This window comes from Geotrypetes seraphini, chromosome 7, assembly GCF_902459505.1.
Source record: "Geotrypetes seraphini chromosome 7, aGeoSer1.1, whole genome shotgun sequence".
NCBI classification, from domain to species: Eukaryota; Metazoa; Chordata; class Amphibia; order Gymnophiona; family Dermophiidae; genus Geotrypetes; species Geotrypetes seraphini.
In genome coordinates this window covers 41,684,449-41,706,761 of record NC_047090.1, presented here as the reverse complement: position 1 = coordinate 41,706,761, position 22,313 = coordinate 41,684,449, and the positions used below count along the sequence as shown (strand labels likewise).

Here is a 22,313-nt window from a genome sequence, read left to right as displayed (position 1 = left end):
TGTGGCACTTAAATGTGCACCAGAAATTGATTTTATTTGAAGTATTACAGTATTTCTTAGATTTTTTTTTTTCTGGTTGCTTGAGAGTTCTGGCTAACTGAGTTCCGGTTAACAGAGTCTACTGTATGTCGGAGCTTAACTCTGTGCTCTCTATCACATTGGCTAATAGGTGGACATAACCCACTTGGATTCATCTATGTCAAGGAAATATTTATTTAATGTTCTGAAGTCTTCTGGAACCAAAAAAGGCTTCCATCATGAAGCTAAAGTGAAACTCCAGCAGAGAAGCTTTAAAAATGCTAAGAGGTGCCTCCCATTAACCTTATAACACAAGGTGCCCTTCACATTAACCTTATAACACAAGATTTTTTTTATTTTTTTATTTTTTTTTTTTTTTGGGGGGGGGGTTACGGATCCTTCTACCAGAAATTCAGGAAGTTCTCAGATATGTTTACAGTACAAAATAACAGGATCTCATCTAAACACACAGAGCAGGCCTACTGGAAGCACCATAGCTTCATCATCATACAGGTTTCACTTTGTCTGAATGTATCCAAGATTGGAAAATGCCATATCTAACAGATTTTTATCAAGATTCCCACCTACTGGTTTAGATATATTCATGTAACAAAGTAGATGTACTTATAAACAATATAGCAAATATATTACTATCAACACAGAAGAGGATGCTATGTCCAAGAAATTACATCTATTGTTTCTGCAATATACTTCTGCACCAATTCAAAGTAAAGAAATATCAGTAGGCATATACTCTAGCATGAAGTAAGGCACGCTAGTGCGTCTTAGCTCGCGCTAAATATTAGCGCATGCTAAATGCTAATGCGTGGCAATGCATCCATAGGATATAATGGATGCATTAGCATTTAGTGCGTGTTAATTTTTTAGGGCGCTAAGACACACTAGCGCGCCTTAGTAAAAGGATCCCAAAATGTCTATATCTATTCAAAAAATATTTTAAAATCCTAATAAGACCATTACCAGTCTAAGATCTCTTTCTAATGGTCCTCCTGCCCATTACTATCTAATGATTTGTAGTTCCATTTCTCTATCTGTATGATTTTATTATTGCACACCACTCTGTTACTGCCTAAGAAAGGGCGGTACATTAAATAAAATTTAACTATAAACTACTGTTGCATGGGCCACCTCCATTTCACACAAAGTTTGATCTAAAAGTCAAATCCTAGGGAAGCAGGTGAGTTTTAATATCCTGTTGTCCTCTGAGAATATGAAGAACTTTTAAAGAAATTTTAAAGAGAGCATAAGACTGAAGGCAAAATTCAATGGCCAATGTTCTCAACTGAAGAAAGTAAATAGTGGAGTACCACATGGATTGGTGATTTTTAAACATATGATCAGGAAATAGAAACAATGAGGTCAGTAACACCATATTATTCAAAGTTGCTAAATCGCAAGTGGATTATGGTAAACTACAGGGGGACTTTGGAAGACTGGGCAATCAAATGGCAGATTACACTTGAGGTAGATAAGTGCAAAGTGATGCGCACAGGAAATAACAAACATGATGCTAGGTTCCACATTAGGAGTCACCACAGGAAAATGATCTAGGCATCATCATGGATAATGCATTTACTGGTATACTCAAATACCAAACTAACCTTGAAAATAGGTTCAGAAAGATAATTAAATCTAAAATCCTCCTAACCCCCAAAAAAGTAATTGCACCCAATGAGTAGCTCGTCTCCGGAGAACACAAAATTAAATAGCAAGATTCCATCTCGTCATGAAAAAAAGCGGTTAATAAATCCCAATAAATAAATATAAAAATAACTTTTAAAAAACACGTTTGTACATGCCCATTGATACAGGAATTTTTGCTTAATTTCTCTAAAAACTTAATCCAGCTCACTCTGTGGTGGCTCCACTCTGCATAAGAAAGCTGAGAGATCTTAAAGTGAAACCCATACTATGGTCTGGCTTGCTGCCCAGTGCTCATTTTCTGTTAAACAGCACTGCAAATAGAAAACGGAACCATTTCTAAAGTCAGATTATGTTCCAGTGCGTAGTGCCTGTGTGAGCAAAAATCTGACTGCAGTAAATCTTGAAGAAGTGAAGACACAGTATAATGCAGACTATAACATCCCTTAATATCTTATTAACAGACACAGAAGACACTACTAAATTTAATATTTATATTTAATTCAAGGAACACACACCAAATGAATGCAGACTATAGTTCTCTCTCTCAAAGATCATTCAGAAGCAATATTGAGTCAAAAGAACAAATATCCGTATGAAGGGCAATACAAATACAGTAGTTCTAGCATGTTAGAACTGAGATCAGCTTATTTTTCTTTTGTATTAACTTTTTCCCTCTTGCTAGCAAGGGCCCCATGGGAACTAATGCCAGGAGCCACACCAAGCTATAGCAGTGGTGCCAGGGGAGTTTCTTGGGTCCCTTGATTTGATGGAGACCTATCTACACATTCCCATTTTTCCAGCCCACAGAAGTATTTAAGGTTTCATATGCTGGAGCAGTATACAGTTCTTGCACTTCCCTTAACAACAGCACCTCAAATTTTTACCAAGGTGATGGTGATGGCGGCAATGCACATCCACAAGGCAGGGATCCAGGAGCACCAATATTTGAACAATTGGCTAATCAGACCCCTATCCAAAGAGGAATGCAAAATGGCAGTTTCTAGAGTAGTCCAACTCCTCCAGGACTTGGGATGGATTGTCAGCTTCAAGAAGAGCCAGCTGGCACCAACTCAGCATCTGGAATACCTGGGAGTTCTGTTTGACCTGACCTCGGGCCAGATCTTTCTTTCAGACCCACCCAAACTGAAGCTCCAAAAGCAGATTTCAGACCTGCTGCAAAGTCCGACTCCCACAGCATGGCATTATCTGCAGGTTCTGGGGTTGATGGCTGAAGCCATAGAAGTGGTGCCTTTGGGCAAGAGTGAACATGAGGCTTCCCCGAGACTCTCTTCTCTCTCAATGGTTTCCTCAGACAGACTTCCTTTAGCAACCGCTTCCTTGGGTACTGAAAGTGAGGAGCAGTCTGTAGTGGTGGCTGCAGTTGGTTGTCCTCTCAAGGGGCATGCCTCTCCGAATTTCATTCTGGAAGATTCTAACGACTGATGCCAGCCTTTATGGATGGAGGGGAAATTTGCAAAGAACACCCAGTTCAGGATCATTGGACACTGGCTCAGCAAAAGCGGTCCATAAATCGACTAGAACTCAAAGCCAGGCACTGGAGAAGACTCTGGAAGGCAAGACAATCAGAGTCTTCTTGGACAATGTGACAGCAGTGGCCTATGTCAACAGGCAAGGAGGCACCAGAAGTGCCCCCATTATGCCTTGAAGCTCAACTCCTTTTTCGGTGGGCCCTCTTGACCATTCACAAAGCTGGAGTGGAAAATGCGCAGGCTGACTTACTCAGTCAGCAGATTCTAGACCCAGGGGAAGGTCAGTGTCCTTCCAGGCATCCAATTCCATAGTTCAGCAGTGGGGGCATCCACAGCGATCTGATGGCCTCGGCTGTAAACACAAAAGCAGATTGCTTTTACAGCCAAAGATATAAGCTTGGAAGCACATGGTTGAATGCATTAGTCCAATCATAGCCGGAAAAAGGGCTCTTGTACATGTTTCCCCCCCATAGCCATGCTAGGGTGAATCATCCGGGGTTGGTAGACCTAGTGGCACCTGATTGGCCCCACAGCCCATGGTATGTGGATCTAGTTCATCTCCAGAGGGATGAAGACCTCAGGCTGTCAGTCCAAGTGGATCTTCTCACTCAGATACCTGTGTCCCTACTGAGAATCCAGAACACTTTAGGCTTACAGCATAGCTATTAAGTGGGTAGCACTCCTTTACTGACCAGTCTGCACTGACTTCCTATTCAGGCTTGATATTATTTTAAAATGCGTATTTTTGTTTTAAATATTTTATGGGGTCAAGCACCAGAATATTTAAGGAAATGGGATTAGAACTTGTATATTGCCTTTTTGTAGTTACATTACCACACTCAAGACAATTTATATATATCCAGGTACTTATTTTGTACCTGAGGCAATGGAGGGTTAAATGACTTGCCCAAGGTCACAAAGACCAGCCCTGGGATTTGATCCCACAACCTCTGGATGCAGAGGCAGCAGCAGCAGTAGTTCTACCACTAGACCACTCCTCACTATTTGTAGAATTATTTTCAATTTAAAAAATGATTTGTGTTTGAAGGACTTTTTGATTCTCCACTACCCACTGGCAAACTTTGTAAAATGTAAAAGATTGTAACAGCTTTTTTGTGTCAAGCTGCTGGAATGCTTGTCTTCAAGGTTAGGTCCAAGGTTTGTTATTTGAGATTTAGAAAATTGCTTAAAGCTTACAAAATCTTTGAGTTGGTATTGTTGCTAATATTTCTTTTTTTTCTGTGAATGTAATTTCACTAGACATAGCTAGTCCTCTTGATTGAAATCCATGCTTAACTGTTTTTCGGTTGGAAACTGAATATAAGCATTTATTTTATTTAATTGATAATTGATTAGTTTCACTGTTTTTGCCTCTCACATTTGAAATTCCCCTACTCCCTATGATTGCCTGTCTTCTTTCTCTCACCATTCTCTCCTCTTACTAATTCCTATCCTTTGCTTCATACTCTTCTCTAAAATTGCCATTTCTTTTCACTTAAAATCACACTGCAGCTCATCAAGTCCATCAGAGCCATCTCAAGGGATTGCACGTCCTCCTTCCTCTCAGCAGCGACAATTCAGCCAGCCAGCCACCCCACCTCACCCCAATGCAACTGAGGCAGGAACAATCCAAAATTACTCCAGTTTTTTCAAAATATTACACTATACACTATAGTCTCATAACAGAAGAGGGGAAAAAAGTCACTGTGCAGAAGCGAGGGGGTATCCCTCCTACCATCATCCATGGTGCACTTGGAGTGAGTCGCAAGTCTGGGGAGGGGGGGAGAATATTAGCTGAAGCTGAGGATGGGGAGGAAGACAAAGGTTAAGATTTAGAAAAAGAAGAGGCTGTGGGCAATATGCCCAGTGGACCAACAAGGATTTGAAGTCTAACTGTCCTTGTCCCCATCCCTGTAAGCTTTGCCTTAACCGCACAAGCCTCAAACACTTATGATTTTAAAGTGCTTGAGGCTTGTGCAGATGAGGACAGAGCTTGCAGGAATGGGACATGATGGGAAAATTAATTCCGCGGTGACAGTGAAAGATGTGTCCCTGTGTCATTCTCTATTTGACATCCTTTATCACTGGCACTATAAGCCGGCGTAGTGGCATAGCCAGAACTGGTATTTTGGGTGGGCCCAGAACACTTGGTGAGCCCTTCCATCCCTCCCTCCCTCCCATAGATATATAAAATATAGGGGGGGAGGTTAATCTTCCCCTCAGTATGCCTGCCCATCCACATCCATACACTTCTTCCACTCTCCACCCATACCCATCCCCAGGGGCCCTGATAGCCACTCATCTCTGTAAACACCCCCCCCCTTCCATCTGCTCCTGTTCTACCATACATGTGTCCTCAGAGGCTGCATGCTTCCCTCTGCCACATCCCACCTTTGCAACATCACATCATGCTTCCTCACCGATGGGTTACAATGGAGGGAAGCCTGTGGAACCAGCACAGACAACAAAAATGAGTTGCTACCGCCTCCAGGGATAGTAGAGAAGGGCCCATATCAGGCCACTAGCAAAGGAGAAGGGAGCGAAGTAAAGCACTGCCACTGGGTGGGCCTGTGCCAACCCATAGCTATGCCACTGAGCCAGTGCCTCACCTGCTCCATAGGTTAACATGCTTTCTAGATATGGCTTAACAAAGCAAATGGGATATCAACAAATTAACATAGCTACAATGAACAGGGTTGGGTTGAGTAGGGTAAATTCTTGTTAGGCATGGAAAAACAAACAAAAGACCTGTGTGTGATCATTGCTCTTCCAACTACTGCCCGCCTGACATTTTATTTTAGAAAAAGTCAGTTAAGAAGTGTTTATTACAATCTAAGGAGACTCCAGTTTCCGATTAGAGACTCTGCAGCTCTTGTGCATGGTTGTTTATTTTATGCTTCATTTAGTTTGTAGGGTTATGTTTTATTTTGTGTCTAATTTTGTATTAGGTTATTTGATTTCCTTTGTTTTCAATTGCAATGTGTAAGTTATGCATACGATGTATTATTTGAGAAAGTTAATAAAATTATATATTTTTAAAAGCCGTTGCCTCCGGCAGCAGCTATTCTCCGATCAAACTAATGAAAAAGACGGCTGAGTGCAGGGAGATTGCTCTTCTTGCACCGCAGCCCCAAAACGTTCGTGAAAAAGTCGCCGAGTTGCTTCTAAGCTTCGTGCACGGCTTCTCTCGGGACGGAGGGGGGGGGGGACGCAGAGACCGGACCCTCGTTGGCCGAGCAGAGCGCCGAGTCTTTCGGCCGTGCAAGAGCTCAAAGGGGGGGACTAAGCGCGGGAGTCAGGGCTGGAGAGACGGGGGAAAGGGTCGGGGTGATGAGGGAGCGGCGCTGGCTAGGGATGACGATGGGGGTCGTGGATAACGGATGGAGAGGGAGGGGAGAAGGATAAAGGGACGGGGGTCGGTCAGGAGACCAAGGAGAGGAGCTGGTTGGCTAGGGGGGAGGAGATAGGAAGAGACGAGGGGGGGGAGAGACCGACGCAGCTGAGCATAGTCCCCCCCCCTCTCCTTCTCCTTTTACCTTCGGACTCCGCCGTCCCGGGTGACGTTGTTCGCACTCTGCCCAGAAGGGCAGCCCACTCCGCGCCCTCGGGCAACCCGACGGTTAGGAACGTCCTCCTCAGCGGCGCGCGAGCGCGACCCCCACCCCTCTCCCGGTACACTCGGGCGCCGACTGATTCTGTCAAAAAACCCGGATGTCGTCGCGTCGGCAGCTGCCTCCTTCGGCCCCCGCCCCCTAGATCTCCGGTCACGTGCCAAGAGAGGCGGTTTAAAAAAAAAACCCCAAGGCCTGTGACTGCGGCGCGACGGGGGGGGGGACGTATGCAAATTCCGTGGCGCGAAGGGGGCGGGTCCAGAGCTAAGGGGCGGCGAGCTTATGTTTGGCGCGAGGCTCGGACGATGCAAAAGCACGTTTTTACCCTAGAGCAGGGGTAGGCAATTCCGGTTCTCGAGAGCCACAGGCAGATTAGGTTTTCCAAGATATCCACAATGAATATGCATGAGAGAGATTTGCATCTCATACATATTCATTGTGAATATCCTGAAAACCTGACCTGTCTGTGGCTCTCGGGATTAAGATTTAAAGTAGACAGCAACTGTCCCTGAGCATAAAAAGGACTGTGAGCAAAATCAGAGCCTGTTGGCTCCCGGAAGCTGGTCAGGTATTTTACACTCACTTAAGAAAAGGCATCTTTCAACCACGAATCTGTGAGCATAACGTGAAGGTGGGAAGGGGTAAAACGCGGACCTCGCGGATCTAAACCCGCACGTCCATAAAAATTTGAGGCTTCTGGCTCTGACAGACCTCGGTGACGATCCGTCTCAGCATAGGGAGGGAAAAGTATTAGGATCCGTCAGCGCTACAATGTCATCGAGGTCTGTCAGAGCCGATTTACTGGGGCTGCAGGAAACCAGTTTAAAGGATTCGTTTTAGAGCCGCTCCAGCACTAGTCTCTGGCTCCGACAGACCTCGGTGACATTTTAAAAGACATTTATGATAGCATTTATTGTCTGCCAAACAAAGGTGCTTTCCTGGCCTTTTTCCTAGCGAAACTCTGAATTACATAATCAAAAGTAATCTGTTTTGTTAGATCAGACTCAGTACTGAGTCTTGCCAAATCTACTAGTCGCGCATGTGACATAATGGATCTTAGAACATTTTTTATCAGCTTTAGCTTGCTGAATGAGCGCCCTACAGAGGCAACAGTGGCAGGAATTGTCAACAGAATATGCAGACCGGCGCTGGCCTATTGCTTCGCGCTCACTCAATGCTTCACAATCTTGTATGCAAAAATTCTCGCGCCGTTCTTTGCCTTAGTAGTTTGTAAGGACATCTCCTTCTCGAGACGACGACACGTTTTGGTTTTCGTGATGTTTCTTGGACTTCATTGGGCCCCCTTGAGCTTCATAGGCCCTGGAGTGATGTACCAGCTGCACTCCCCTCTCCTCAGGCCTACACATGAGAACACACCTCCATCTCTCAGTAGAAACACTTTCACATTGTGCATTCAAGAACTGGAATGTTTCTTCTTTTCTAATTATGCTTTAGCAGAATGGTCTGTAAAATACAGAAAGCCAGCACGCCAAATACAGTACATACAAAAAAAGCTGTCGAGCGATTAAACAAAAGACATATGTTTAATCAAATTGATAAACAGCAATGATAAAAATGCTTGTTAAAATGTGGAATCTGTTGTGCCAGTAGGTGCCAAAATGTTCACTAAGCAATAAGACATTAGTTTTTTTGTATAAATAGGCACAGAATGATGAGAAAAAATAAAACATTTAAAATAGGCTAGCTTCCCCTTGGCTAAGGTCCTACTGTACAATCTGAACTATAAACTGAGGACTGTCCCTTCTTTCCCTTTCACTCAAACTCAGCACTTGTACATTGGGAAAACAGATTGATGCCCTACCATCCAGCCCCATTACTTTCCAAATAAGGATTACGGTAAACCTCTTAGGGATTTTTTTTAAGCACATTTTTTAATTTCATCTCATGTCTAACACACTGCTAATGCCATAGATCCATTAGCTTACCTGAAAGGACTTCCATACTAGAAAATGACAATGAGACAGCAGCCCAGAAGCTTTCCTTCTGAAACTGCTTCTTGCCTTTACAGAGACAGGAAACAGTAGCAGAAGAAAAGCTTCCAGGCTGCCAAAGACAGTGTGTTTACCTCACTCACGCTGCCAGCGGCCTGAAGAGTGAGACAGCAGCTGTCAGGAAGGAGATATGTTAGATCCCACTGGAGGAGAATGGAATCCCAGCCAGCTGCACTGGCCACCCAGGTCTCCGCAGGCCACTATTGACTCGCAGACCTTGCAATGAAGACCACTGATCTACTGTTTTGCCTCCTTTCCCTGATATTACCATCTAAGGGGAACAATTTAAATTTTAATTCCAATTTCAAATTTTGGGTATTACACTTGATTTTCAATTATCAATTAAAGTCCAGATATACTTGGGCTACAGTATTTTATACATTAAAACATATTAGCTATTATTTCTTGATTGAGCTATATTATCCTCCATCAATCATTGTAACTTGTACATTGGGTACACTGAAACTTACCTGATCACCTATGTTTATTTTTGGCTTTAAATGCTGTGATAGGATCTCTCTTATCTTAGGCAAGCTCCATTGAGTTGGTTCAGGCTCAATGCATATTTAAAATGTACATGATGATTTTTAGAATAATTCATGCTATGACCCGTCACTGCTTACCTGATTTAAGACTGCTAAAGAGTAAATGATTTTTGAAAGGCCTATTACTTTTATTTCCATCTGCCCACAAGAAACATTTTAAATATTTTTGACAGCATCTTTCTTCTACCAAGCTGTGAAACACTGGAATGCTCTTCCACTTACTCTAAGGGGGGAATTCATGAAAGGGTGTTAAGCACATTAGCTAACATGCTTAATGCCCTTTCATGAATTCCCCCCTTAGAGCAATAAGAAGTCTCTACATAAGGGTAACAAGAAAGTTGGACTTCAGTAAAGCTTTTGACAGTGTCCCACACCACAGGCTGCTAAGCAAGATGGAATCGATAGGGTTAGGAGAGACACTAACTGCATGGGTCAATGATTGGCTGAGTGGCAGACTTCAGAGGGTGGTGGTTAATGGTACCCTCTCTAAAACATCGGAGGTGACCAGTGGAGTGCCGCAGGGCTCGGTCCTTGGACCACTCCTTTTTAACATATTCATAGGGGATCTGACTCAAGGGCTTCAAGGTAAAATAACACTATTCGCCGATGATGCCAAACTATGTAATATAGTAAGTGAATGCAGTTTACAGAATTATATGGCGCAGGACCTGCTTACATTGGAAAGTTGGTCCTCAACCTGGCAGCTAGGCTTCAATGCTAAGAAATGTAAGGTCGTGCACCTCGGAAGCGGAAATCCATGCAGGACGTACTTCTTGAACGGAGAAACTTTAACTAGGACTTCAGCAGAACGAGATTTAGGAGTAATCATCAGTGCAGACATGAAAACTGCCAATCAAGTGGAGAAGGCTTCATCTAAGGCAAGGCAGATATTGGGTTGTATCAATAGAAGTTTCTTCAGCCAAAAGCCTGAAGTCATAATGCCGTTGTACAGGGCCATGGTAAGACCTCATCTGGATTACTGTGTGCAATTCTGGAGGCCACATTACAGTAAAGATGTGCGCAGAATTGAATCGGTTCAGCGGACGGTCACCAGGATGATCTCGGGGCTCAAGGGTCTCTCGTACGAAGAGAGACTGAACAAATTGCAGCTCTACACTCTCGAGGAACGTAGGGAGAGGGGAGACATGATCGAAACATTTAAGTACCTCACGGGACGTGTCGAAGTGGAAGATGATATTTTCTTTCTCAAGGGATCCTCGGCCACAAGAGGGCACCCGCTCAAACTCAGGGGCGGAAAATTTCATGGCGACACCAGAAAGTAATTCTTCACAGAGAGAGTGGTTGATCATTGGAACAAGCTTCCAGTGCAGGTGATCGAGGCAGACAGCGTGCCAGACTTTAAGAATAAATGGGATACCCATGTGAGATCCCTACGAGGGTCAAGATAAGGAAATTGGGTCATTAGGGCATGGACAGGAGGTGGGTAAGCAGAGTGGGCAGACTTGATGGGCTGTAGCCCTTTTCTGCCATCATCTTCTATGTTTCTAAGAGTTATCATGGTCATGCAGGCATGCACTATACTTGTCATAGAAAGTCTTAAAGCCTTTAATTTTGGTAGGGGTGTGCTGCCATCTAATGGAGCTAATACACATGCAGAATACACATGCAGAAAGGCTGGGGCATAAAACAGTGCTATCTAAAAATTATTTGTTGTTGTGCTATCGACTTATTATTTGTTGTGCTATCGACTTATGCTCAAGTCCTAGCAACTTGATGAAGTGCAGATCTAAAAAGAAATCGGTTTTGTGCTAGTCTGATAAGGTCCTCCCACATCATCTCCATGGTTGTTTTCAAAAACTAAACTAAAGTAAACCTTAAGTTTGTATACCACATCATCTCCATAAAGATAGAGCTCGACACGGTTTACAGGTAATTCAATAAATGAGGGAAGGACATAATAAGAAATTAGAGGTTATGAAGAGGATAGCTAGCTTTACATTTTAAATATATAGCTTTACGTTTGGAGAAAAGCCAGGTTTTCAGATGCTTTCAGAATAATTGGAATGAACCTAGGTTCCGCAGCGGGGCAGGGAGGTTGTTCCAAAGCTCAGTGAATTTGAAGAAAAGGGATTTCCCTAATTTACCTGCATACATGACACCTTTTAACAAGGAGAAAGATAGTTTGAGTATGATGGCGGATCTGGTAGTGTCAAGTCTCGAAGAATTCCAGGATAGTGGTATTAGGGGAGGAAGAATGCCATGTAGGATCATGAAAATTAGGCAGGTACATTTAAAGTGAATCCTAGAAATCACTGGAAGCTAGTGAAGTTTTGACAGAAACAGGGAAACATGATCGAATTTGCTTTTTGCAAAGATCATCCTAGCCGCAGTGTTCTGGATCCGCTGAAGTCTTTGAGGATTTTTCTTGGTTAGACTTAGATAGAAGGAATTACAATAGTCCAGTCTGGAAAGAATGATTGATTGTACAAGGACAGGAAAATGTTGTTGGTGGAAGCAGGATCTCACTTTCCTCAACATGTAAAGACTAAAAAAACATTTTTTTATTTTTTTATTTTTTACCAGAGAGTTAATATGATCATTAAAGGAAAGTGTAGAATAAATAATGATGCCCAAAACTTGGATCTGCAGTGTGGGACCAGAAGGTAGTGGAATGAGCGTGGGTAACTGATCTAATTTTGGGCCAAGCCAGAGTAGTTTTGTTTTGGACTAATTCAGCTTCATTTGTACAGAGAGGGCCCAGGATTGAAGTTTCGTTATGCAAGCTGTGAGGTTAGTGAGGTTCAAATCTATCTCAGGAAGGACAAAGATGTCATCTGCATAAGTAAATAGAGTTTCAAAGGGAGTTTTCAAAGTGTCCAGTCATCTAGTTGCAGGTCGCCCTCTTCGCCTGGTTCCTTCGATCTTCTCCAGCGATCTCTCTCTTCTGATGGTGTGACCAAAATAAGACAATCATAACTTAATCATTTGGGCTTTGAATGACATAGCCGGTTTGATCTCTTCCAGAATTTATTTGTTAGTTCTTCTAGCGGTCCACGATATGCCTAAATCCTTCTCCCATCTACCAAACTAATATGACTCACTTCAAGTTATAAAAAGATAGCCTCAATAATAGTTATGTTCAAAACACCTTACACAATCCAATGGGAATTCTGATCCCACTTTCTCAAAACGAGTCAGTGGTGTTGGAATTCTTCATCTTTCCCAATACATGGAAAGTACTCAATATGTTTTTTAGAGATATATGTTTTTAAAGATTTTTTTCTTTTTAAAGATTTTTACCTATTTTCACATCAATATAACTTATTATAGCTTAAATAGCTTGTATATAGAAAAAGGTTTAAAAGTGCATAACTTAACTTAAATCCTTATCGGTTCCCCTTCCCGACGCGTTTCGGAATTCTTTTTCAAGGTCGGGGGAACAAGAGATAAGATTAATCCTCAACCATACATTTACTGCCACTGGCTATCAAGAAATGTATGGTTGAGGATTAATCTTATCTCTTGTTCCCCCGACCTTGAAAAAGAATTCCGAAACGCGTCGGGAAGGGGAACCGATAAGGATTTAAGTTAAGTGATGCACTTTTAAACCTTTTTCTATATACAAGCTATTTAAGCTATAAGAAGTTATATTGATGTGAAAATAAGTAAAAATCTTTAAAAAGAAAAAAGAAAAAAATCTTTAAAAACATATATCTCTAAAAAACATATTGAGTACTTTCCATGTATTGGGAATGATGAAGAATTCCAACACCACTGACTCGTTTTGAGAAAGTGGAATCAGAATTCCCATTGGATTGTATAAGGTGTTTTGAGCATAACTATTATTGAGGTAAATCCTTCTCCAGCACCAAAGCTCAAATGAGTCATTTTTCTTTCTGTCTTGCTTCCATAGTGTCCAGCTTTTGCATCCTTAACTGACCACTGAGAAAATGAGTGTGTGGACAAGACTGATCTTCCTACGGAGTGTTACCTCCTTGCCTTTGAATATTATGTCAAGAGCCTTCATTGAAGAGTGACCAAGTGCTATTCTGCGGAGTATTTCCTCCCTGCTAGTTGCTTCTTTGTTTACAAAAGAGCCCAGGAGATTGAAATCCTTTAGGGATTAGGGGTTGGGAATTGCAGAAACTACTACGAAGCAACAGCTAATCAGAGTAAATTCTAGACCTCTGCAGTGCCCATATACAGCCCCAGAAATAAGGATAAGAATGAGAGTCTACCAGCAGTCACATAGGCATTTGAGCTAGAGGACAATGAATTCACTCATTATGAGTCATGAGAAAAGAGGAAAGACAGAGAAGGGAGTCTATACACAGATGTACAAAAAGCAACACAAGTAATGACTCAGCAAAATATTTGTGTGCTCAGTGTCTGGAACGTTTCAGAAAATTACTCTGGTCTTTTGCAAACTTGCATGTATGTATCTGTTCAATGGCACCATAGACTAAATAATTCTGAGAATAGGCACCAACATTTCAAAATTACCCCTTGCTGTATATAATGAAGGAGCTTACTCAATATTAGAGGTGTTCAGCATTCACTGACACCCACACAGCTGCTTCCTATGATTCTGAGATGATTACAAAATACAATCAATATCAAATCATTGTAATGTCACCAGAGATGGGTGTAGCTAATCTGCTAACTTCTTCAAACAGAATAATGAATAGAGGTGTGATTTGCTCCAATGTACATGTAACACAAAAAGGATAGCATTTGCTCTTTCCGTCCTTTCTGTGAACATTTGCAGTAATTGAACACTTCCTGTCAATAAAACAAAGACTCTTGTGATATCTGAGAAAGAGGGGAGTACTTGAGCATTTTTCCCTGTCTGTCCCAGTGAGCTCACAATCTATCTAACGCACCTGGGGCAATGGGGGAGGGGGATATATGGCTAGATTCACAAAGCAAACCGATCGTGTACTGATCGGTTTGCGACCCTTAGCGATCCCGTCTCAATTCACTTACATGTCTTCTGACAATCCTCCGATCCGCGCATGCAAATGAGGGCAACGGCTTGCAAAGTAGGCAGGGACGCGATTCACTAAACAAAACCCTGCAACACTGATAAAAAAAAAAAGCGACTGCTGAGGACCAGTCGATGCAGCCCTTTGCGACTGCCCTGCCTTCTGCAGCCCTGCTCTCTGTCCTGTCAGCCCCGAAGTCCTGCCTGCCCCAAACTCCTACAGCCCGATCTCTCCTGCCGTCCCGATTCTCCCACCCTTCCCTGTATGTGCACAAAACCCTTCCCTTAAGAAGAGGGAACAGTAGTAGGGAATAGTTGGGAGCAGGAGGGGTGCCTGGTTCCTCCTGCTCCTTGGACAAGGCTCCCGGGAGCAGGAGGGGTGCCCAGACCCTCCTTCTGCTCCTACGCACCGCCAAAATCTTCGGGAGCAGTTCTACTACTATTTATCACTTATATAGCACTGAAAGGCATAAGCAGCACTGAGGCATTTTGTCAGACGGTCCCTACTCGGAAGAGCTTACAATGCAACTTGGACAAACAGACATGACATATAAGGTTGGGGATGCAGAACCCAAGGTGAGAGTAGTTAGGAGTCGAAAGCACTCTCAAAGAGGTAGACAGGTGGTCACTGCTCAGAAGAGCTTACAATCTAACTTGGACATTTGAGGTTAGGGATGCAGAACCCAAGGTGAGAGGAGTTAGGAATTGAAAGCACTCTCTAGCTGTGGAGATGAATTCAGCTCAAGCGGTGCAGGGCTAGCTCCAGCCCGGGGAACGTGGTTCCTGCCTCTAACGCACAAAGCGAGCCGCGCGACGGAGAAGGAAGCCGCCGCGAGCCCCTGACTCTCCGCGGCGCGTCGTCACCCCGCCCGCGCATGCGCCCTCATTCTGCGCTCTGCCTGCCCCCACAATGCACCGCGAGGTGTCCCAGCAAAATGGCGGACAGTATGGATGAGTACGAGAAGGAGGCGGGCTGCGTCCCCATTCTGCACGCGGAGGTGAGCCTTGGCGCCGTTGCAAAGGCCGTTGATGCGAGGGAGGGGCCTGGGTGTTGCCACCGCCCTCGGGCGTTAACCGGGAGGGGGCCCCGGTGCTGGGACTGCGCCCTGAGAGGAGGCGGGAGGAGGAGTCCGCCCCGGGAGGCAGCAGCCGAGCCTCTGACCCCTGCGCGAGCACCTGATGCTGCCCCCTGGCCCCGGGGCTGCAGCCTCAGGCCGAGCCCTGGGGCATCTCCAGAGCGAGAAAGCCCGGCCCATGAGTGCATTTTGGCATATATCTGTGGTTGGCACAATTCACCTTTTAATGTTAGACCATGCCCAGGGCAAGGAACACGGTGGAAAGCTGTAATTAATCTTGAATTTAATATTCACTTTCAAATTTGGAGGCAGTAATTATTATTATTTATCAGTACAAAAGTATGTGCATTCTTTTGGTTCACATAAGACCTGTTTCTGAAACTCAAAGTTGTACCACCCTGTCCCCCATCTAATATCTGCATTTGACCCATTGGCTAAAGGATGAGCTATATTGTATAAAAGCACTGGTGTCATCTGTTGTTTGAATATTTTGCCATTGTTTCATAATTATTACACTGACATTGTATTATATTGCATTATTTGAATTTCATTGATGTTATAAGTATATTTTTGAAACTGTTTCATGGAATCCTGTTATTAAAGTTGATGTTTCCTGATTTCAAATTTACCTCCTTCATTGCATTTGTTTATTTTTGGTCTTTTTATTACTGTTATGCTGTTAGCAAAATATACAGTTAACAGGTTACAATTTGCCAAAGTTACAGTACAAGTTATCATCATAACTCAACACATGCTAGGAATCTAATACCAATATCCATAATATACAGTTTACAGGTTAAATTAGTCATAGTTACAGTGGAAGATTTTTCAATACAAGTTTGCCATAGAGTGCCTTGGGTGAATCTCTTCATAAAGGTGGTTAATAAATCTAAATAAATAAAGCTTTTGAATATTGGGTTGTTGTTGCTATATAAGTGTACACTTTAAAACAGTGATGTAAAATATTAGCTGTGTATGCTTCAGACATATCTCTAAATGGTCCCACATTTATTTCCTGCCCAAGTACACACAGAAAAGTGGTGTTCTGACTTATGGAAGTAAGCATGTGTTTTCTCAAATGGCTAAAAATGGTAAACACATACAGTAATTTTGCTTACTCAGGCAAAATATCTTTGGACATTTATCATTATGCAATGTGGGTTTAAGAAGACAACAGGAACCAAAAAAAGAAATTGCAGAAATGATGTACTTGATGCAGGCACTTTATTAAGACAATCGATACATTGTTTAAATAAATATATCCACCTTTGTTCTAAAGAAACCAGCATCCTGGTATAGTTAATTGTGCAGGATGTACAGTAGATATGTTTTGCAGGATATAAGACACTATATGGTATAGTTTTGAAAATACAAGCCTTAGATTTTGGATAGAGATGGTGACTGATAGTCCTGACTCCGTATTGTCTATAAGAAATGCGTACTTGAAATGTATGCTTTAGTGAACAGCGTGTTCTCCTGTTTAGCAGAAAGCATTTAACTGAATTTCTAATACATTTTTTATAGCCTGTGATATATATCTGTTGATGAATCACCATTGTTGCAAAAACTCAAGTACCACTATTTTGTTGGTCTCATTGAAGAAATTTGATGTTATACAAAGACTACAAATTTGTATAATTAATGCATAATGTTTTTATAGCAATTACATTTAAAAGTGTCTCAGATCGAGAAGAAATGCCTCATGTTGATCATGATGTATTGCTTTATTCTACATGCTGGGTTGGCCCTCATGTGTTTCCTTGCTTATATTTCCATGTAGCTGTTGTGAACGTTAGTTGTATTTTGCCTCTTAACTATGGAGATGAAGGGAGCTGTATTGCAGATATATTGAATAAAATGTTACTTCCCAAAATCTACAATATTTGTTCCATTTTTATATTCTGATTTTTATTGAGTTGCTATTATGATAAACTGTTTTCTAAATTCCTTTGAGTGAATGGTGATCAAAGGTTGATCTTTTGATGGTCTGAAAGTTGAAATTTCCTTTAAAAATGCTTGCATCAAATGAGTACTTGTTTATATTTACTTACTATGAAATAACTAACTAATCTACATGTGGTCTTATTTGTAGTTTTATTTTGTCTGGTATTTTTCTACAATAGTTTGAATTAAATTATTGATTCATAAAGAAAAGAATTGTTTTATATTATGCCGATCTTCAGTGAATATTGGTATGGGTGTCTAATAAAGAGCAGCTGGGGGATGGGGCTAGACTATGACAGAAATATGGGCAAAATAAGAAGTATGGAGAAAGTGTGGTAAGTGGACCTGGGAGGAAACATTTTGGAGTATGGGAAGCAATTCAAGACAAAGCATAAGTTTTATTTTTTTCTTAGGTTGGAAATTTGAGGTTCATAAGATAGGGTAGAGTCAAGTATAACTCAGGAACTTAGAGGTTTTGTCTATATTTAGAGAGGTTCCTAAAGGTAGTGTAACATGTGTAGGGACTGTTTGTGAGGTGTTGTGAAAACGTAGAACTTTGTTTTTTGTTATGCTTAGTTTGAGTTTATTGATTGTAGCCCAGGTATGTATTTTGTCTATGCCATTAGATATTTTTTGAGAGATATTTTGTGCGTTGTGTTTGATTGGGATGAGCAGGAGGATGTCATCTGCATAAGACAGTAAACATTTGTCATTGTTGAAATTAATATGACCCAAGGAACTCATGAAGAGGTTGTATAATATTGGGGAGAGAGGATAGTGGCGATTCTTGAGGGATGTCACAGAATGTTTTTCAGCTTCTGGAGAATGCTCCAATTTTACGGACGAGGTATTTTCTATTCTTTAGGAAATCTTTGCCCTTGATACCTATTTAATTTAAACCAAACCCCCCTCCCACACACACACCTTTACAAAACCATAGTGTAAGTTTTTAGTGCCAGCCATGGCAGTAACAGCTCCGAAACTCATAGAATTCCTATGAGCGTCGGATCTGTTACTGCCATGGCCGGCGCTAATATCTGCGCTATGGTTTTGAAAAAGGGGGGGTTAATTTGTTAAAAGTAGGTGCACTAATGGATTTAGCACACGCTACCAATTAGCAAACATTAACTGCTAAGAAGTCCATATTATTCCTATGGGCTTCCTCGCATTTAGCATACTCGAAGGGTCCCTTTTACAAAGCTGCGGTAGTGAGTCCCAGCTGGGTAAATGTGACTCAGTCCATAGGAACTGAATGGGATGTATTGCGTTTGCTATGCAGGAATCACTACTGCGGCTTTATAAAAGGGGCCCTAAATCTGTTAGCATACCTTAATAAAAGGACCCCTTTGAGTTTTGGCCTTAGGAGCCCTCAGTTGGAGTATTGTTCTTTTTCTGGATAAAGAGTCTATTAAAGTTTCCTAATGCAGTTTGAGCTATAAATGATAGCGTGTAACAAGTTTTTATTTTGCCTGATTCTTACTATTGGTTTTCTTTATCATTTTTTTTTTTTTTCATATGTTGTGGACTAGTAGATATTTCTTTTTTGTATAATGTTTTGAGGGTTATTTGTTTTTTTACAATTTCTTTGCAGTTGTAATGGTAAAATAAAAATAAGTAATAATAATAAAGAATAGTTTCAAAAGTTTAAATGTATTACTACCCATTGATGGTATCTGCCACCAAGTAGATTGAGCAGAATGTTTCCTATGAAGTTGATGTGTAAAGAGATATGATGCAGAAAAAACCTTTTTATATTTATGGTAGTGTCCTAAAATTAAGGAATATTGATTGAGAGCGGAAAAGTCAAGGTATATTAAGAACACTATCCTGACCTTTTGAAGGGAACCCTAAGATATCAGGGGAAGGAAACTTGGTAATAAAATATCGTAGCGTGTTTCATTACGAATTGCAGCTAAATTGGAAATTAGTTAATGTATCTAGTCTTAGGCAATAGCAGAAGAGATTAAAGAAGATGAATATGATGGAAACACTTAGCTGTGCATCTGAGGTTGTACTGCATTGTGTCAGGCCTTGCCATTTTTGAAAATGGTGCAGAAGCAGGAGCTAGTGAGCATTTACAAGGTATGCCAGGGGGGTTGGGGTGTCAGTAGATACCAGGGGGGGATTGTAAAAGGCTTAGGGAATCTGTGTGCTAGAGCCTTCGAGATTCCCTTCAAGATAAGGCCCCTGCTATTCCAGTCTCTGACATTTGGGTATGTATCTATAGATCCTGCACAGAACTGAGGCACCTTACACATTGGTCACGAGTGTTACTATGGTTCTGTTTTTTTCCTACCCTGGCATAAAGCCTGGTGTATTGGAATCAGTTGCCACAGGTTCAGGAAGCAGCATTAGCAGCTGTGGAGGAGTGAGGTTGGAGGTGGCTGCACAGTCTGCAAGTAGAAATGATTTCAAGGGTGGGGGTGTGATAGATATAATTATGGAAGCCCAAAACAGGAGGTCCAGCAGTGCAGCATTAATAGGTGAGAAGAGATGATGGTGGGGCTAAGTAAGAAGAGAAGACGACTGCTGAGAAATTTCTTGGGGGAGGAGGGAGAATGGTAGGAACTGATTGGAGGGAAAGAGATGAGATGGGGAAAATAGGCCTGGTTTCGGGAGAACGGATATTGAGGATGTAAATTTTGGAGATTACCGGTAACTAAAAAGTTTAGAAAATTCTCTTGTAAGTAATTGGCACTTAACATGCATGCCATTATCTTTAGAATGGATTGCTAGTTATTTTCAGTTGCAAGCATTGCTCATCAGCCACTAAAGAGAAGGAAATCCCTGTTACCTAATGGCAACAGCAGTTGGGTGGGTGTGAGGCGGAATGTTGCTCAATGTTGCACAAAAAGGCCTGAGTTCGTTAGAGATTTTTTGGTGCAAGGCAGAGTAGAATAGAATTGGGTTGAAGAACTGATAAAAGAGCAACATACTGGACTTGTGAAACCAGGAGGGGCATATTACACTTAGTTATCCTCCTGTTCTGTTGTCTAGGTAGATTACACCTCTAGTTTGGCAGTATTATACAGCTGGCACCATATATTAAGTGTGAGTCTAGCAATGCAGGCAGCATCAGCACCACCAATTCTTTTTTAATACTTGCTGCAAGCCAACCGCTTTAATCTTACCTGAAATTATAATGAGCATTTACTGCAAGTTATCATCCAATTTTTTTGGTAGGTCTGACATCCATTGTAAAAAGATTCTCTCATCATGGTGCAGCTATGCGTATTTACCATTTTTGTCAGTTGTACTGGCTTAATGCAGAAAAGTGCCACAAGGCTTTACATAATTAGTGTGGCTTAAATACACAGTTTTGCAGGTGGCGGATGTAGAAAAATGTTTTGTGCAACAGCTAACTCTACACAAACCCTTGTCTTAGGGCTTGGTGTGTGTGTTATTTAAATCCTAGGTAAATGTAGTTTTAGTTAAAACTGCATCGATGAAGAGAGATGCACGGAGGAAGCCTGATAGACTGAGTGCACGGTGGAGCCATAATGCCAGGTGTGATGTGGCGTACACGCTGTCTTGTACTATGCTACATTGATCATCTGAGGAGAACTGAGACACTTCACCTCAGATGACCCAAGACCCCTAGCGATCTAATGAAGCAAATCCCTCTGCCCCTTATTTGCAAAAAAAAAAAACCCTTGGTAGTCTAATAGACCCCCCCCTTCCCTCCCCTTCTCTCCACCCTGCTTTTGGTGCAACTTAAATCCTTGGTAGTTTAGTGGACCCCCACTTCCTCAGATTTTTCCCACCTCAGAGTGAAAGGCAGGAGTAATACCCCTCTGCTAAGAGCAGAAATAAAACCTTACTTTACAGAAGTGCAGTTTGAGTTGAAAGAAGGTTGCTTCCAACGGGATTATGGCATAAATGAAATGTGATCTCATTGCAAATGAGGTGTGTGCACGTGCCTTTTTTTTTTGTTCTTTTGGGTTCTTGCATGTACAGTTAAAGCCTGGAAATGGCTTATACATTGTTGTCGCAGCTACACTCTACTCCAGTGGTTCCCAAAGCTGTCCTGGGGGACCCCCAGCCAGTCAGGTTTTCAAGATATCCCTAATGAATATGCATGAGAGAGATTTGCATATAATGGAAGTGACAGGTATGCAAATCTCTCTCATGCATATTCATTAGGGATATCTTGAAAACCTGACTGTCTGGGAGTCCCCCAGGACAGGTTTGGGAACCATTGCTCTACTCCAACGTGAACAAACTTCAGCCAGCACTGGTGAGGTATGAGTGCAGTTCTGTGACCTGATATATCGGGTTCAAGAGCTTGACCTGTTTGTAAGCACTGTTCAGTATTAAGAATAATTGTTTAACTGATTTTTCTGGTTGCTAAACAAGAGAAATGCAAAATCTGTTAAAAGCAATCAGTTTGAAATTAAGTTGTAATCTATAAACACAAAAATGCTTTACTTATTTATCATGTGATAACTAAGTCTGTAGTTTATTAAGACTTTAAAGTAAATTTTTAACTTATCTTTGCAAAAGACTCTGATTTAAAAGTGCATTTGCAGCAAATGTGGATTCACAGTTGGGAGTATCTTGAATATTATTGCTTACTAGACCTTGGTTCTTTACTTTATTCTTAGTATCTGACTTGCTGTTTTTTTTATAAACTGTTTAAATTCTGATACTTCATGTAAGGGATTTCCATTGCTTGCTTTTAGTGATTAGTGTCATAGGTAGAATATTGTCCAAACTGCATGCAGGTACGAAGCTTTACTACTAGACAATGTTGATCTGCATATAATCCTGTATATGATATTTTATAATAAAAATCATATTCAAATCAATTTGTATATGCTTTTTGCCTAAAAGGAAAGAGCTTTGTGTACTTTAGCTGGCAGACTGACAAAACACATCAAAATGCTGTTGGTGTCACGCTGTTTAACACAGGAAACTCCTTTTGTAAAATGTTTCGCAAAAGGGATCAGCATTATAATAAACTTTTTTTTAACTTTTCTTATTATTGAGATGCTGTGATGCAGGTTT

The 22,313-nt window shown here is 41.6% G+C and overlaps 2 protein-coding genes across 4 annotated transcripts in view; one reads left to right on the top strand and one right to left on the bottom strand.

Annotated features, from left to right (window-relative positions):
- OSBPL8 (oxysterol binding protein like 8) overlaps positions 1-6,905 on the bottom strand; it is a 247,305-nt gene extending 240,400 nt beyond the window's left edge. For 2 of the 3 annotated variants that reach the window (XM_033951168.1, XM_033951171.1), the window contains exon 1: positions 6,710-6,904. The gene's annotated coding sequence lies outside the window, so the exon portion shown is untranslated. Of the gene's footprint in view, positions 1-6,709 lie in introns of all 3 variants that reach the window. The other variant, XM_033951170.1, reaches the window with a different exon arrangement.
- An 8,237-nt stretch (positions 6,906-15,142) lies between these two features.
- The window catches only part of ZDHHC17 (zinc finger DHHC-type palmitoyltransferase 17), a 171,263-nt gene continuing 164,092 nt past the window's right edge, over positions 15,143-22,313 (top strand). The window contains exon 1 of the mRNA XM_033951008.1: positions 15,143-15,284. Within this exon, the coding sequence (XP_033806899.1) occupies positions 15,162-15,284 (123 nt within the window). The 5' untranslated portion in view covers positions 15,143-15,161. The remainder of the gene's footprint in view (positions 15,285-22,313) is intronic.